At 38.2% G+C, this 15,925-nt stretch overlaps 1 protein-coding gene across 2 annotated transcripts in view; it reads left to right on the top strand.

Annotated features, from left to right (window-relative positions):
- The window catches only part of adarb2 (adenosine deaminase RNA specific B2 (inactive)), a 194,867-nt gene that overhangs the window by 177,100 nt on the left and 1,842 nt on the right, over positions 1–15,925 (top strand). For both annotated transcript variants that reach the window (XM_026944890.3, XM_034308448.2), the window contains exons 8-9: positions 4,695–4,876; positions 12,728–12,909. In XM_026944890.3, the coding sequence (XP_026800691.1) occupies positions 4,695–4,876; positions 12,728–12,909 (364 nt within the window). The remainder of the gene's footprint in view (positions 1–4,694; positions 4,877–12,727; positions 12,910–15,925) is intronic.

The following is a 15,925-nucleotide window of genomic DNA, read 5'->3' on the forward strand; positions in this document are numbered from 1 at the left end:
CACACTGTTGCTAAAGCAGATAGTGCAGGTAGATTAAACTAAGTACAAAGAATACACATATATCTGCATTTCTGCATATTCTGCATAAACATAACGAACATAATAAACAAAAACATAGCAAGCAAAAAAAAAAAAAATGACCAATAACTATCTGAATATATTGTATATTGTGTATATTCAGGGTGTGTGCAGAACAGTCAGTATCTCACTATCACTATGTCTGTGTCTCTGTCTATATGTCCATCTGTCTACCTCTGTCTCTATCTGTCTCTCTCTCTCTCTGTCTGTCTCTCTCACTTTCTCTCTGTCTGCCTCATTCTGTCCACCCTTTTCTCTGTGTCTGTCTCTCTCTCTCTCTGTCTCTCACACACTTTTTGTCCCTCTCTCCTTGTCTGTCTCTCTCCCTGTCTGTCTGTTTGTCCATCTGTCTACATCTGCCTCTTTCTCTTTCGATATCCCCCCTTTCTCTGTCTGTCTCTCTCTATCTGTCTGTCTTGCTCTCTGTCTCTCTATCTGTCTCCTCTCTCTGTCTGCCTCTGTCTGTCTTTTTCTCTCACTGTCTTTGTCTCTGTCTCTGTCTCTCTCTCTAATACACACTTTCTGTCTCTCTCTTTCTCTCCTCTATCTGTCTGTCTGTTCCTCTCTCTCTCTCTCCTCTCACTCTCATTCGTCTCACATGTTCGCACCCTTTCTGCAGACTCGGCGAATGTGAGAATCTCACACAGTACACACACACGTACACTCACAGCTGTGTTTGCATTTATTACCATATGCTCGATTTAATTACGGCCATCAGCTTCCCTCTGTTTGTCTTTGTTGATGTTAGGCTTCTTAAAGGTCTTTTAGCGCAGGAGAACCCAGCTGCGGTTCTGTGTGTCAAGCCCAGTTCGGTCATTTTCCTGCTCCAACACGTCTAATTGAACTCATTTCATGACCAGGTTTAGTTTGTGTGTTAGAGCTGAAAATCCCTGCTTGATTCTACACAGAGACACATTTGATTTAATGTACAGTAAGCCCATATCTCACTGTATATCAATATATTTATTGGTCTCATATCACATATACACAGTGAGTGTATATACTGTACATATACATCATTCTTTAAGAAATTATGTAATGCATAAAAATTTTTAGATTCTCAGCCTGTCGCTTTTAATGTATTTTTCGGTTTTAAAATAGTCAGATAATTTTATCTTAATTAAAAATATTGAGTGAATATTGAGTTTAATGTATGTTGGCATAATAATGAGGTAGTGTGTCATATTTGTTTATTATATTAAGTCAGGAATAAACCATTTTGGGATGTGCTGTTATAGGAAAATAATCAGCGAATTGGTGGTGTAATGTGAGTCACCCTGAAGTGGATTGTTGTCCTGTAACGTGTCCTGAAGTGTTTTGTTCCTCTTACACAACAGCAATTTGCCAACAGTTACAATTTATTAGGTATTAAAGAACTCTTTATCCATTTAGAGTTACATTTAATGTTGTGTAACGTCTGCAAAACTAGATATCAATGACTAAAAATATACGTTTATAATAATCTTAGATTATGTGGATACTCTACGTAATCTAAGATTATTATAAATGATATAAGTTGCTGTCTAAGTCATTACGTTAGAAATGATAATGTATTAGAATGAGCGCATTATCAACTACCGTTATAGAAAATTAATCAACACCTTCTGACCAATCAGATTTGAGAATTCAGCAGCTCTCTCAACAATCCAATAGACAAACTCCAAAACGAATGCACCTCTTTTAGCTATGTCTCTTGCATACATTTCAGTGTCCAGGACACGTGCATGATACACACATACAGACGTGAATCGTTTCACCCCTCCAAAGCTCCAAAGCTTTCTTAATTTGTTCGATTTGATTCAGTCGATCAGAGGCAGGAAGAGTGTGATTAAATCTGACCAGGTCACAGTCTGGGGTGAAAGCAATTACTAAAAAAAAAAAAAAAAAAAGAATAATACAGAAAGGGGTATCAAGCCTTCTTACAGAAAGCCGCTTTTTGTCCTTCTCTGTGAATGATCCTGCTGTCCTGTTTGGAAGAACGAGGCATTATGGGATGGCTGGTCAAGGGCATTATGGAGAGCAGAGCAGGAAGTGAGGCAGCGAATGACATTTAAGCCACTGGTCATCATTATATCATTCTCTCACCTCAGATTAGACCACTGGTCAATTCACGATCATCCATCTTCATCAATGGGGAAACAACAAAAGCTTTTTTCATGTCTGTCAGCGTGATGATTGTTTTTATTTCTGAGGCAGTAATATACAGGGAGCTGATTGAGCGGCATGGATGTTTAATTAAACCAACAACGGTTTTAATTGAAAGCCTAAAATGGTTTGGCGATGAATATGATGCTTTATATTGCGTTCGGAGTTTTATGTAGATGAACGCTTTAATTTAATGGCCTTGGAGTGAACGAGAGACAAGCATAGAGAGATAGAGGGGAAAAAAGAGAGAGATAGAGAGAGTGAGAGAGAGCCTGAGAGAGACCCCCCTCGTCCCTCGTTTAAGTTCATACACAAGCCAGATGGCTGTCTTTTCTTGCATGAGATTAAAAGATGTTTCTAATTCACAGTGTTGCATCCTGGGCAAATGGATATCGCAAGGCTAAATCATTTCTCCCCACAAAGACACACAGCAGGGAGAAGGAGAGAATAAAAAGCGAGATCTCTATCTCTTCCAGCGCACATAGGTGTGAGAGAGGTTCTCCAGACGTGACACCGAGGTTCACGGCGCTACACCGGGGACGTCATTGTTCACTTCCTGGAAAGAGAGCTCGGTGTTAATTGACTGCTCGGGGAGCCAAAAGCTAGAATGGCTCATTATTAGAGATAAACAGAGATGCGAGAGAGGTGATTGTAATAATTACTGACATGATAAAAAAAAAGGTGCTAATTAAAGCAAAAGAACAATGGAGGGGAAAAATAGAAGCATTATGTGTCAATGATTGTCTCTTTTGTAAATGTAAATTAGCTTATGATTATTAGAATACAAGCAAAACATATTTAATTGTATTTTCATTTCACCAAGTGAGGAGGTTTATATCAACTATTTAACGAAGAAAACGTGCCATTACAGGAAAATAATCAACGACGGGGTGGTGTGATGCAGTGGAGTTGCTGTCACTACACTGAAATTGATTATTTTCCTATAACTGCAGGTCATGAAGTGTTTTATTCGTGAGTTTGCCAATGATTATGATTCTTTATTTATTAAAGAATGACACATTATATTTTTTATTTGTTTTTAGTTATATTTGATGATCTGGAAGCTAATCTTACAGCTAAAAAAAACACAGCTTGTCATACTATTGAAAAACCTGACTACATCTAACACTGGAGACTCCTTCCATAAGTGTTAAATAAATGCCTCCTTACAGAAAACCTCACCATGTCAACAATCACACACGTTTTAATTTGATAAATAAACATCTTCTGACCAATCAGATTCAAGAATTCAGCAGTATAGTAGTTCTTAATGCATTCAGGTTGAAATGAAGGCCATACGGTGTAATTTATCACCTTATTATAAAATATGCTCAGAATGTCTGGATCTAATTGCACTTTGTTCACTCTCATCTCTCGTTTCCAAAGCAGGCAACTCTGCTTTTTTGTCAACATATGCTAATTCACCCTGTACTCTATGTATGTTATGCTAATATGGGTTTCACAATAATGAAGATAATACTCGCTGTGACAGTCAGGTGTGTGTGTGTGTGTTACATTAACATACATTAAGGCTGTGCACATTATCATATCTTTTCCACATGAGAGCTTGGTACAGCAAGGTGTATTTAATAATCGGTGTGTGTTCCATCGCGGTCTGGTAAGGTAGGTTTCGTCAGTAAACATTAAAAAAATCTATCATTTGACAGGCCAAAGCTCATTCAAAGGTTTGTTTCTGCATCAGAAGCATAAACATGAGTGTGTGTAGCCAGTGAGGTTGAAACCTTCAAGATTCTGAAGCTTGTGGCCTGAAAGGTGTACAATACAATAATTATTAGTGAACCTTAGGAAATTCATCTGAGGCTGAGTCTAGGCTAACTATTATAAGTTTTTCTACCTTGCCTAAACACAAAGCACAAAGCTAGCTTAGCTAACATTATCAGCTATTTAACTTTAATACGTTTCAACAAGCAAGTTAATGTAAGGCTTACTCCTATATTATTATACACCACTATCTATATTATAGATATTATTATACTACTAGCTAGCATTAGGCAATATAACTATTATATTGTGTGGTTTATATACAAGTTTGCTATTGTGTGATAGCAGGAGACTGAGCTAGCTGGGGAGAACTAGCAATGAATAATATTAAACATGTACAAATAGCAAGTCAGCTGCATGAAATATCACACATCGTAAAAGAAAAATTTGAGATCTGTGGTCTTAGAATGCATAACGTGACATGCTCACTGGCGGCCATTTTAGTGCCGTTGCTACCAAAGTCAACTAACAATAAAAGACAAAAGTCAGGACCAAGAATTTATTGGAATCATGTTGTTCAGTGTGACAAAAGTTGTTGTTCAGTAGTTGTCTGCTACAATCACTTCACATATTTACTGCATTAACAAATAATGACTGCTGACTTTCTCTCTGTGTGTGTGTGTGTGTGTGTGTGTGTGTGTGTGTGTGTGTGTGTGTGTGTGTGTGTGTGCATGCACACGTGTGTGCAGGTGGAACGTGCTCGGCCTCCAGGGGGCGCTGCTCAGTCACTTTGTCGAGCCCGTGTATCTGTACAGTGTGACGGTAGGCAGCGTGACACACACCGGACACCTCTCCAGAACACTGAACCAGAGGATGGAGCGTCTCGGCTCACTTCCTGCCTGCTACCGTCGCAACCAGCCGCTACTCAGCAGTACGAGAAGCTTCACACACACTACAATACACACTACAATACACACTCTAATACTCACATTCCTGTAGCACCAGCGCACTGCACTACAGAGGGAAAGGGCCTTCCTGCTCCAGCACATCTCAATTAGCTAATTAGCAAGTCTGTATGGTGAGGATGTGAGGTTAAGCAGGTCCTCAGTTATTCCCAGACATCATACAAACAGGAACAACGTAGCGTGCTAGCCATATGCTAATCGGCAAGACGTCACCATGATGTTATTATTATTATTTTTTATTTTCCAGAGATGTACTCTCACCTTCCTGTTAAGAGATTTTTTTTTATTTCCACACCTTCTCCATGTCGTAAGCAGATTCATCTCAGGTCGCAACTTCACAGTTTGCAACTTTCCCCCTGTGCTTAATCACTACTTTTCTGAGGTGTTGACACCTGGCTCACTGCTCACTAACTGAATAAAATATTCCCTTTTTTCAGATTATTCTTTAGTGTAAAATTCTTTTCAGTGTAAAATCCAATCTCATGCAGCATTAGACTAAAACTCGTAACTTAGAATTTCCCACCTCAGACTAGGAAAAAACATTGAAAATGATTACTCGGTCTGCTCACCCTCGAGTTCAGCAAGTGACATCAAATCAACATGGCTGCTCACAGCATCAACGGTAAAACAAAGTAGCACTTCTTTACTTTTAAACCATTTATATTGTATATACAAATATTTGCTTTAGATCAATCAACATCCCGACATATTCGCTTGTTAAACCTGTAACACTGACTACAGTTTGCAGTTTTGCGGAGATAAATATACATCACTCATCACAGCTAGCTGGCTAGCTTCTTGCTAACAAAAGACAAACAAGGAGGTGTCCATGTTTTGTTTTTTTTCACACATTGGAGCTCAAACGCATGAAGATGGAAAATGACGTAGTTCCAACTTCCCACTTCCGGGTTAAGTTGAACAACAATTTGCCAGTGATTAGAATTTTTTTAATATTTATTTTAATTTATTAAAGAATGATATCATACTTTTTATCCATCTGTTTATTGATACATTTAATGTTGTTGAACATTCACAATGCAGTTTAGCTACTGTTCTTACTTACTTTATAGCAGCTATAGACAGTTGTTCCCTCACAAGCATCTCTTTTTTTTTTTCTTTTTTTTTTCTTTTTTGAAGATAATAAGACAAAAAATACAACGTGCAATGTTACAGACAAACCGGAAAATGCAAACTCCTCTGTCTGAAGTTGATTAACCTCTTAATAATTTTTTAAAAATTGTTATTATTAGTCTTAGATTATGTGGAGTGTCCGTCATACAAGTCCCTGTGAAAGAGCTGTTACTATAGAAACGGTGAAATATTTATAACGAGCATTTAAGAAACTACAGTTAAAGCAAACATATTTATTATTGTTTATTCAGAATCAAAGTAAGCAGCTGTGAGGTATAACAAAATGTCAGCGTTCTTCTTCTTCTTTTTCTATAGTCATTGTTACTCATCTTAATAAAGGGTGCTAATATTTCTTGAGCTGATTTGAAAGCTGATGTGAATTGATCATACCCAAGTCTGTGTTCAGCAGCAGATTTCCGATTAGCGTCAGGAAGCATCAAACGAAAACACATATTTTCCCAGGATTAATGGACAGAACCGTGACCTTTCCCAAGAAAAACCAACAAAACACACATACGAACCCACGTCACCAAACTGTGCCTTCTTGCTCTCTCCCTCTCTCCATCCTCCACGCTATCAGATCCATGCTTCTTCCCCATAATCAATCTAATCACATGGCTTATCAGCGGGAGAGGAGGAGTTTGCACTTTGCACCTCCGCTTCAGCCTTTTCATGCGCTTTGATGAGCTCTTCCTCCATTGTGTTGCTGCCGTTGTTGGGGGGGAAAATGGCCTGGTTATTTTAAGCCCCGCTGTCATAAAGAACAGAGGTCTCCAGGAGCGAAGCAGAGCTATTATCACCACCGAGCAAATCGCTTCTTCACTTAATCAATGATCCTGTCCTTCAGAAGCGGGTCACGCATGTGCAGCGCTTTCTGCTGTACACTAACACTAACACCACTGCAGAAATAAATATAAAATGTATATAAATGTTATAGCATAAATACTCACGCTCATGGACTTGACTGTATACATGTCCACTGATTTATATGGCTTTTATCTAAAGCGATTTACACATTTTTACCAGATACAATATGGAGAATAATAGTTAGTTCTGCTTTAGTTTATCCACAGTGAGATAAAACCAGAATCGCCACATTTACAGTTGATAGCAAAAGTTTGCACCCTCCATTGCATGCTGAATGGAAAGGCGACAAAATGTAAAAACAGGCAGGTATATTATAAATGATTATACCACAGCGCTGTTGAATTTTCAAACCGGATTGGTCAGAACGTTTTGAAAGATTTTTAAACAGAAATTGGTTTATAGAGCCCTGAGTGAGCCATCAGCTGCGCCTCCAGGTTGTCAGAATCAGAACAGCTAGCTATCATTCAGTGAAGTTGGTTTGCTAACTAAGAATTTAACAGGATTAGCTTGCTACTTAGATAGCATACCTCATTTATATTGCTTTAACAAACCTGCAACAAGAAACTAGCTAATGCTAATAATCTTGCTGAGGAGTTGCCTGTAATGGACATGTTTAGCTAACTTTGTTCAGCTAACAGATGATTTTATGGTGCCTCACTGGGCATCATCTTAGCTTTCAGTGCCATGTTTTAGACATGCCCACTAACAACAAAGTAATAAGCATCAAGAGCCTTCTATGCCTTTACTTTCTCTCTAAAATAAAGGCTCAGAGTTTCTATGAGATATGTATGTCTGGTCATTGCAAGCTAGACCATCACTTAGCATTATTTAGCCACTGACAGGACGCCAAGCCATAAGGAGTTACACCATTTGAAAGTATTAGTTTAGCCGAATATAACTCCCTATCTCAGAGTGCTAATCCATAATAATAACCGGATAACATTTTAGATAGTGTCAATCCGATTCCTTAATAACCTTCTTCATAGATTCTTCAGTCAGATTATAACCAAGTAGCATCAGGTTGCTAGGATACTGCGGTCTTTTTGCAAGTAGGGGTCTATTTGAAGCTAAAAAAAGTCATGGCAGAGGTTCAGACATCACGTGTTTAGAAATAAATCTAATTACTGAGTCTCGTGTAGATGTGGCATTTCTCCATCATCACATGACATACTTAAGGAATAAAACAATTGGGGTGTGCTGTTACAGGTAAATACCCAACAATGGGGTGATGTGATGCGGCCCAAAATCGGTCAGATCCTTACGCTTGGCCATTTTTCCTGCTTCCAACACATCAACTTCAAGAACTGACTGTTCACTTGCTGCCTAATATATCCCACTCCTTGACAGGTGCCACTGTAACGAGATAATGAGTGTTATTCACTGTAAATGCCAGTGAATGCATCGTTTCCACAATCTAACTTCTTGTAGAACATGTAAACACACTTCTTACAGTTATCAGATTATTTTTTGCAAACAAACACATTTCTTAGTTATCAGATTATTTTGTAAATGTAAACACACTTCTCGTAGTTATCTCAGGAGTAGCATGTGTAGCTTGACAGAGAGAGACAGAGAGGGAGGGAGAGATTTTTAGGTAAGCTTTTGTCCCGTAATGGTTAAGGACAAAGTATTTTGCGTGCAGAGTGCAAGCAGGGACTCCGGCAAGACCAGCTATGACATCATAACTAAAAGGGGAGTCAGAAGGTAACATAGACATGAGGGCACCCTGGGACATAAAGCGGCCAGACACTCCACCGTCGACAAACCTGAGTGAACGTGTGAGAGTGGGGAGGTGACAGCATCCAAACATCCCAGTTCACCACAACACTCTATGCCTGTGAACTCTCCAGATCTGCTCCTTTACCCAAGAAAAAACTGCTCACCAAAAGGCTTGACTAAACAGATATGATTTCAGCCAAGACTTAAACACTGAGACTGTGTCTGAGCCCCGAACACTAAGTGGAAGGCTGTTCCATAACTGTGGGGCTTTGTAAGACAAAGCTCTACCCCCAGCTGTAGCACGCACTATTCAGGGTACCAACAAATACCCTGCACTTTTCGATCGAAGTAGGCGTGGTGGATCACAAAAAACCAAAAGTTCACTCAGGTACTGAGGCGCAAGACCATTCAGTACTATATAGTTCAATGGTAGTATTTCATATTCAATACAAAATTTGAATGGGAGTCAATGCAGCATAGAGAAGATAGGGGTGATGTGGTCATGTCTTCTGGTTCTAGTAAAGACTCTCGCTGCTGCATTCTGGGTTAACTGGAGCTTGTTTATGCATCTACTGGAACATCCAGACAGCAAGGCATTACAATAATCCAACCTAGAGGTAACAAAAGCATGAACTAATTTTTCACCATAGTGTAGTGACATTATATTTCTTATCTTAGCAATATTTCTGAGATGAAAGAAGGCTATCCTAGTAATATTATCTATATGAGTTTCAAATGAAAGACCGGAATCAATAATCACACCAAGGTCTTTTACTGCTGCACATGATGAAACAAAGGCCATCTAGAGTTATTAGAATGTAATCAGAAAACTATCAGATTATTAGTACATGTAAACACATTTTGTAGTTATCAGATTATTTAGTACATGTAAACACACGTCCTGTGTTTATGAAATTATTTAGAACATGTAAACACAAGTCTTGTAGTTATTAGATTATTTTATAAATGTAAACACACTTCTTGTAGTTATCAGATTACTTACATGTAAACTTACCTCTTGTAGTTATCAGGTTATTTTGTAAATGTAAACACACTTCTTGCAGTTATCAGATTATTTAGTACATGTAAACAAACGTCTTGTATTTATCAAATTATTTAGTATATGTAAACACATGTCTTGCAGTTATCAGATTGTTTTTTTTACATGTAAACACACTTCTTGTGTTTGTCAGATTATTTAGTACATGTTAGACAGTTCCTGTAGTTATCAGGTGTTGAGGTGGTGGTTGAGGTACATCGGCTCATTAAAAGTGAAATAACTGTTAGCGGGGCTCGTCACCATAAAGGGCGAGTCCCAGAACAATGAGCAGCAAAGGAATTGATCAAAATTTCATAGAGGAAGAAAATCAAATAGTCTATTAGAGAAATATAGGAGTGGAGTCAATGAGGGATGCAAAATGAGGCATGAATGAAGTGAGGAAAGAAGGGGAGGCAGACATACTGAAAGAAAAAAAGAAAGAAAGAGAAATGCACAGACACAGAGCAAGTCTATTACTGCATGGAAAAAGCAATAAGAGACAGGATCATTGTCCTGGTGACAGGCGATTCATTGCACCTGTTCGAGGTGGCGTGGAGAAAAGAAAGAATTGAAATTCACACATGCAAGGAAAGAGACTGTGTGGGAGATTATTCCTCCACCGGCACGCCCGCTCTTTCTGTTTGTCAGCATTTCATTGTGCGCTCCGCTCTCAACCTGTTTGCTTTCTGATTGAAATACATGCCCGAGGAGATGCCTGAGGTTTACAGAGTCAAATATTTGATAAAAAGCTTTAGTGTCAAGATACAACATGAGAATCTGTTGTCGAATCAGTCATCAAGATGGCATGGTGCGTGTTATATTGTCTCAGCAGCTTGTACTCGGGATAAATAATACTCACAAGCACGTCTAAATTCTCACAAGTTTATGTCAGCGTACAAAACGTGTTGTCAGGTTTGAGCTGCAAAATCGTTAGCAGGCGCTAATGTGTGGTCAACCTGCTCTCAGCGCAGAGTGAGTGCTATGCTAATTGCTGTGGCAAATATGTTTTGATTGAGGATTGAGAGAGGTCTTTTGTGTCTGCGACTGATGTTTACCACACAGACACCACATTAGACTAAGCTAATGGAACACTCAAGCACTCACTGGCAATTAAGCAGGTTAAGTGAGTCGCCGGTCTCGCTAGCATAGCACTCTAATGCGCGTTCCCCTCTCAGCAAACGGCCCCTCTTTTGTCCATATACATGTTCTCATAGACTCGTTCTCTCTCTCTCTCTCTCTCTCTCTCTCTCTCTCTCTCTCTCACTCACACACACACACAGACACACACACAGACTCTCTTACCATCATTCTGTTTAGCATGTACTCTTTATTACTCTGTATTTTGCACTGCAGTTTATTGAAGTCAGGCAACATAGTTCAGTATGTAAGAGATAAAACACTTGGAAGCATGCTGTTATAGGAAAATAATCAATCACAGGGTGGTGTGAGGCTCAGCGCAGTTACTGTTCCCACCCCAGAGTTGATTATTTTCCTATAACAGCACATCCCGGAGTCTTGTATTGCTCTTATATGACAGCAGTTTGCAAAGTTACATTGTTTTATTTCTTAAAGAATGACACATCATACTTTTTATCCATTTATAGTTACAGTTAATGTTGTAAGTTAGTTCCTGTTATCACTTACTTCATAGCAGCTATGAACAGTCATTCCTTCACCAGTATCTTCTTTCTTGAAGTTAATTGGACAAAAAAATAGGACAACAGCTTATCGAGTTACAGGGAAACCACAAAGTGTACACTCCGTCCTGAAAACTTTCCCATGATGGAAACCTTACTGACTGTTACAAAGCGCTGTCACTGGAGACTCCTTCCATAAATGTTAAATAAACATCTTGTTACCAAAAGCTCCACCATATGAACGAGTACACTAAGACTTTAATAAAGAAACGAGTTCTTTTATTTGTTTGTTTTTAGACTTAGTTTATATGGAGTGTCCGCTGTACAGGTCCCTGCGTATGTTGTTACTATAGAAACGATAATGTATTAGAACGAGTGCATTAATATAAACCCATGGAACTACATTCAGAGCTGCTGTTTTAGAAAATTATATATTATATATAAAAACCAACACCTTCTGTCCAATCAGGTTTGAGAATTCAACAACACTTGTATAAAGTAGTTTATAACGTAGTGTTTATTTGGAGAAACCTTAAGCATCATGATGTACAGTATTTGGTGTATTGGACACTGCTGCTGTTTTTATGTGGAAAATGAGCTTAAAAACTATTTCTCAATGTGGTGTTGTCAATTTTATTTATTTATTTCTCTATATATATTTATTTTTTGTTACATTGGTGGAAATCACTACCCACTATTATCTATTATCCTAAGATTTTTTTGAACGCTCACTTCAATCGAATGAGTTTAATCTCAATACCTCAAAAACAAGTGGCCTACAAATAATGCCATATTTAACTTGGACCTAATTTCTTCTGTTGGGAAAACTTTTAGGATTAAAAAGCTCTATGGCACTAATAAATTGTCACATTATTATAGTACATATTTAAAAAATGAGCCTAATATTTTAACAATCTTTGAAATTTATTTTTAAGGGTCTCTGGCTGCAAAAAAGTTTGAGAAGCTCTTTTGCTCCAAATGAAATAAATAGCCTAATGAATTGTAGGTTTAAATTTTTAGTAATGCTACAGAACTGTGTCTAGTATTAATTATTATTTTAAAAATACTCCATACGTCAGTGGCGTATCTGCATAGAACTCCATAATAATAAACGTTGGTAAAGTTCACGAGCGACCCCATCTGCATGAGGTGCAACCCCGTGGTGGAGGACGTATGCTCTTCCTGCATGAAGTCGATACTCATACAGTACACTAATTGAGCAAATCTGTTATAAACATGACCTTTGTTTAGCAAATGTGATCCAGTGTGCATGTGGTCGTGCTTTGGCTTCTTAAGTGTGTATTAATGTCCACTTTGTGGTAATACGTGAGCATTAACTCCTACACATGATATTATAGTATTTAGACTTTCTTCTGATACTGTGTGTGATTATTGCTCTGTGTGTGTGGGTGTGTGTGTATTAGGTCTAAGCAGCAGTGAGTGTTGGCAGCAGCTCAAGGCTTCGTGCTTCAGCGTGAACTGGACTGCAGGAGACGAGCAGCTGGAGGTGATCAACGCCTCCACGGGCAAACGCCGAGACTGCGGAGCTCCATCACGACTCTGTAAACGTGCACTTTTCACACGCTGGAACAGAGTCTACCGCAAAGTGAGAGCTGCTCCGCCCACACACACACACACACACACACACACACACACACACACACACACACACAAGCAAAGGCTTAGCAGGCATCGAGTTTGAATTTTAATCTTCTGGTTATATTTTGTGATGAAATGAAACTAAACACACTTCTTGTAGAGAAATTCTCAATCAGCCTTCATTAATACAAAAACAAAACTCTTCACGTTGCAGTCACACGCTTCATAAAATTCGTAATCAATAAATGATCTGTCATTTTTTATTTATCCTTCGTTCATTCATAACATAATGACAGCTAATGCAACATCATCAGCAAATGTTTAGTGAGCAATTTCATCATGCTGATTAAACTGTCCAAGTGTTCTGCTTCAGGAGGTAATAACGAGCAAAAACAAAAGGCAGACACACGCAAGAAATTAAAAAACGAATGAATAAATGAATGAATAAATAAATTAATTAATTAATAAAAAGGGATGTGAGATTATCATTCTGATTGTATAAAATGTGATGAATAAATAAAAAAAACTAAAATATAATAAAATATATGAAAAACCTGTAATAATTCTTAAATAATAAATTTGTTAAATTTGTTCTGAAAATTATACTTTTTCAAGACTGCACTTTTTTTCCCTCATCATAAAATCCAGTTTTTATGAATATACAAAAAGCAAAACGAACCCTCCACAGCCCCACCCCTTTTCCAGTGTTCATAGCCTTTATTTGCATACTGGAACCTCATTGGTGCTTACATTTTATGACACAATAACACAGTCAGATTTTAGCTGTTTCTTAAAAGGATGAAGCAAAACTGCTGCAGTGACGGTTTTTGCGCCAGTAATTTTTATATAAAGAAAAACACATTTTATAAAATTGTAGTTGACTTTGAATTCTTAAGTGTTGTGTTGTCAGCAGTTCTAACACTGTTTTCAGCAGGTAGCAAACACAAAGATTAGCATTAATTCTACATTTGACTAGAGGTCATAATGCTGTAGTTCCCGACCTCCAACCAGAAACAAACAAACAAACAAAAAAAAAAAAAACCAAAGGTTAAAAAAAACACCCCCTCAACTCAGGAACTCTGTACGGTCTTCGCAAATCCAAGTTCCTCTGAGTTCAGCAAGTGACGTCAAATCAACATGGCTGCTCACAGCATCAACAGTAAAATAAAGTAGCACTTCTTTACTTTTAAACAATTTATACTGTATATACAAGTATTAGCTTTAGATCAATCAACATAGCGACATATTTGATTGTTAAATCTGTACCACTGACTCTACAGTTCACTGTTTTGAGGAGATAAATATACATCATACATTTATACAGTTAGCTGGCTAGCTTGATGCTAACAAAAGAAAAACACGGAGGCAAAAAATGACGTCATTCTGAGCTTCGACTTGCTGCTTTAAGTCGAATGCGGCATGAAGATCTAATAAATTTAGAGGTTTGGCATTTTTACTGTTCCTAGCTGTAACTTGAGCGGAAACAGTACAAAGTCTGAGATTTTACTGAAAACAAGTCGGGATGTTTGTAATAAGTTTCATTTTTGGGGGAAAAAAAATCCATATCATGGAAATGTACAAAAGATCTCCGGCTGCTCTACAAAATGGTGGATAAGTGAACAATAATAATAATAATAATAATAATAATAATAATAATAATAATAATAAAAACGTGCATAGATAAAATGTAAAAATATAAAAAGTGAAAATATAAAAATTCATAAAGGGCTAATTGTAATAAATTAAGTAATGGAATATAAAATAAATGTAATTACATTTTGAAAAAGTCTCTGTTTATTCTGAAAATTATTTATTTTCTAGTCTGAATACTAGATTTATTGACATGACGGTTCTTTGACCAAAAAATATCATTAGACAACAGACCACACTTTTACCTCATCATGAAATCCAGATCCAGTGTTCATGACTCTTATTTGCATACTGAACCCTCATTGGTGCCTACATTTTATGATGCAATGACTCTTACCAGTCAAATTTTCAGCTTCCAGTTTTTTTTCCCTCCCTAATTTTAGTCATGGCGAATTCCCTTCCATCAGCCAGCTCTCCTATATCACACATCAGCTACCAACCAGGGAGGAAGAATGCTATCACATGCTTCTTCCTCATCTTTTCGAAGTGCTGCTCTTGCAACATCAGGGGGCGGGGTAACACGCTCAGAGGAAGGCGCTATCTGCCCACTTCCACATGCATGAGCTCACAGATGCTCATGATTAGTCAGTGTCACTGTGATTGACAGGGGAGAGACAGTAAGCCACCCCTCCCTCCCTCCCTCCCTCCCTTTTCTGTTGCGCTACTCCGGGGCCCCCAGCTTCCTGTTTTTTTAAAGAATGAAACAAAACCTCTGCAGTGATGATTTCTGCACTGAGTTTTGGCTGATGTTAAGCCCTTAGATGTCACAATGCCAGCTCTGACATTTTGTGTTTTGAGAAAACACAAAGAGATTAGCATTAAAGCTCTCATAAGTTTAGAGATTTGGCATTTTTATGATCTCTAACCATAACTTAAGCGGAAACAGTAAGAAGTCTGAGTTTTTACTGAAAACAAGTCGGGATGTTTGTAATGAGTTTCACTTTGGGGAAAAGAAAAAAAGAAAGTAAAACACACGGCCTCATCATGGAAGTGTACAGAAGAGCTCCGGCTGCTCTACCAAATGGTGGCAGTTAAAGTCTAATGACTGTAGAGCTGGTAATCATCATGAAAAGCACTTGAGCAGCCTCCCATGGCAAACGCTCGGCGAGCACAGTGAGAGACGCACGAGCACGCATGCTAATCTCCCAAGAAACTTTACTTTTCTCCGTGCCTCTTCTTCATCTGCTGCACCTCTCCTATCTCCTATCTGTGTGTATGTGTGTGTGAGAGAGAGAAAGTGTGTGACAAAAGAAAATGCACCAAAAAGCTCACAGAATGTTCAATTGCTTGTGAAATTTAAATGGGGAGATTACACAGCTGTTGAAGTTCCCGCTTTGTGCCGGCTCATTCGTTTTTGTTTTGCTCTCTCACTC

This window comes from Pangasianodon hypophthalmus, chromosome 1 (assembly GCF_027358585.1).
Source record: "Pangasianodon hypophthalmus isolate fPanHyp1 chromosome 1, fPanHyp1.pri, whole genome shotgun sequence".
Lineage (NCBI taxonomy): Eukaryota > Metazoa > Chordata > Actinopteri > Siluriformes > Pangasiidae > Pangasianodon > Pangasianodon hypophthalmus.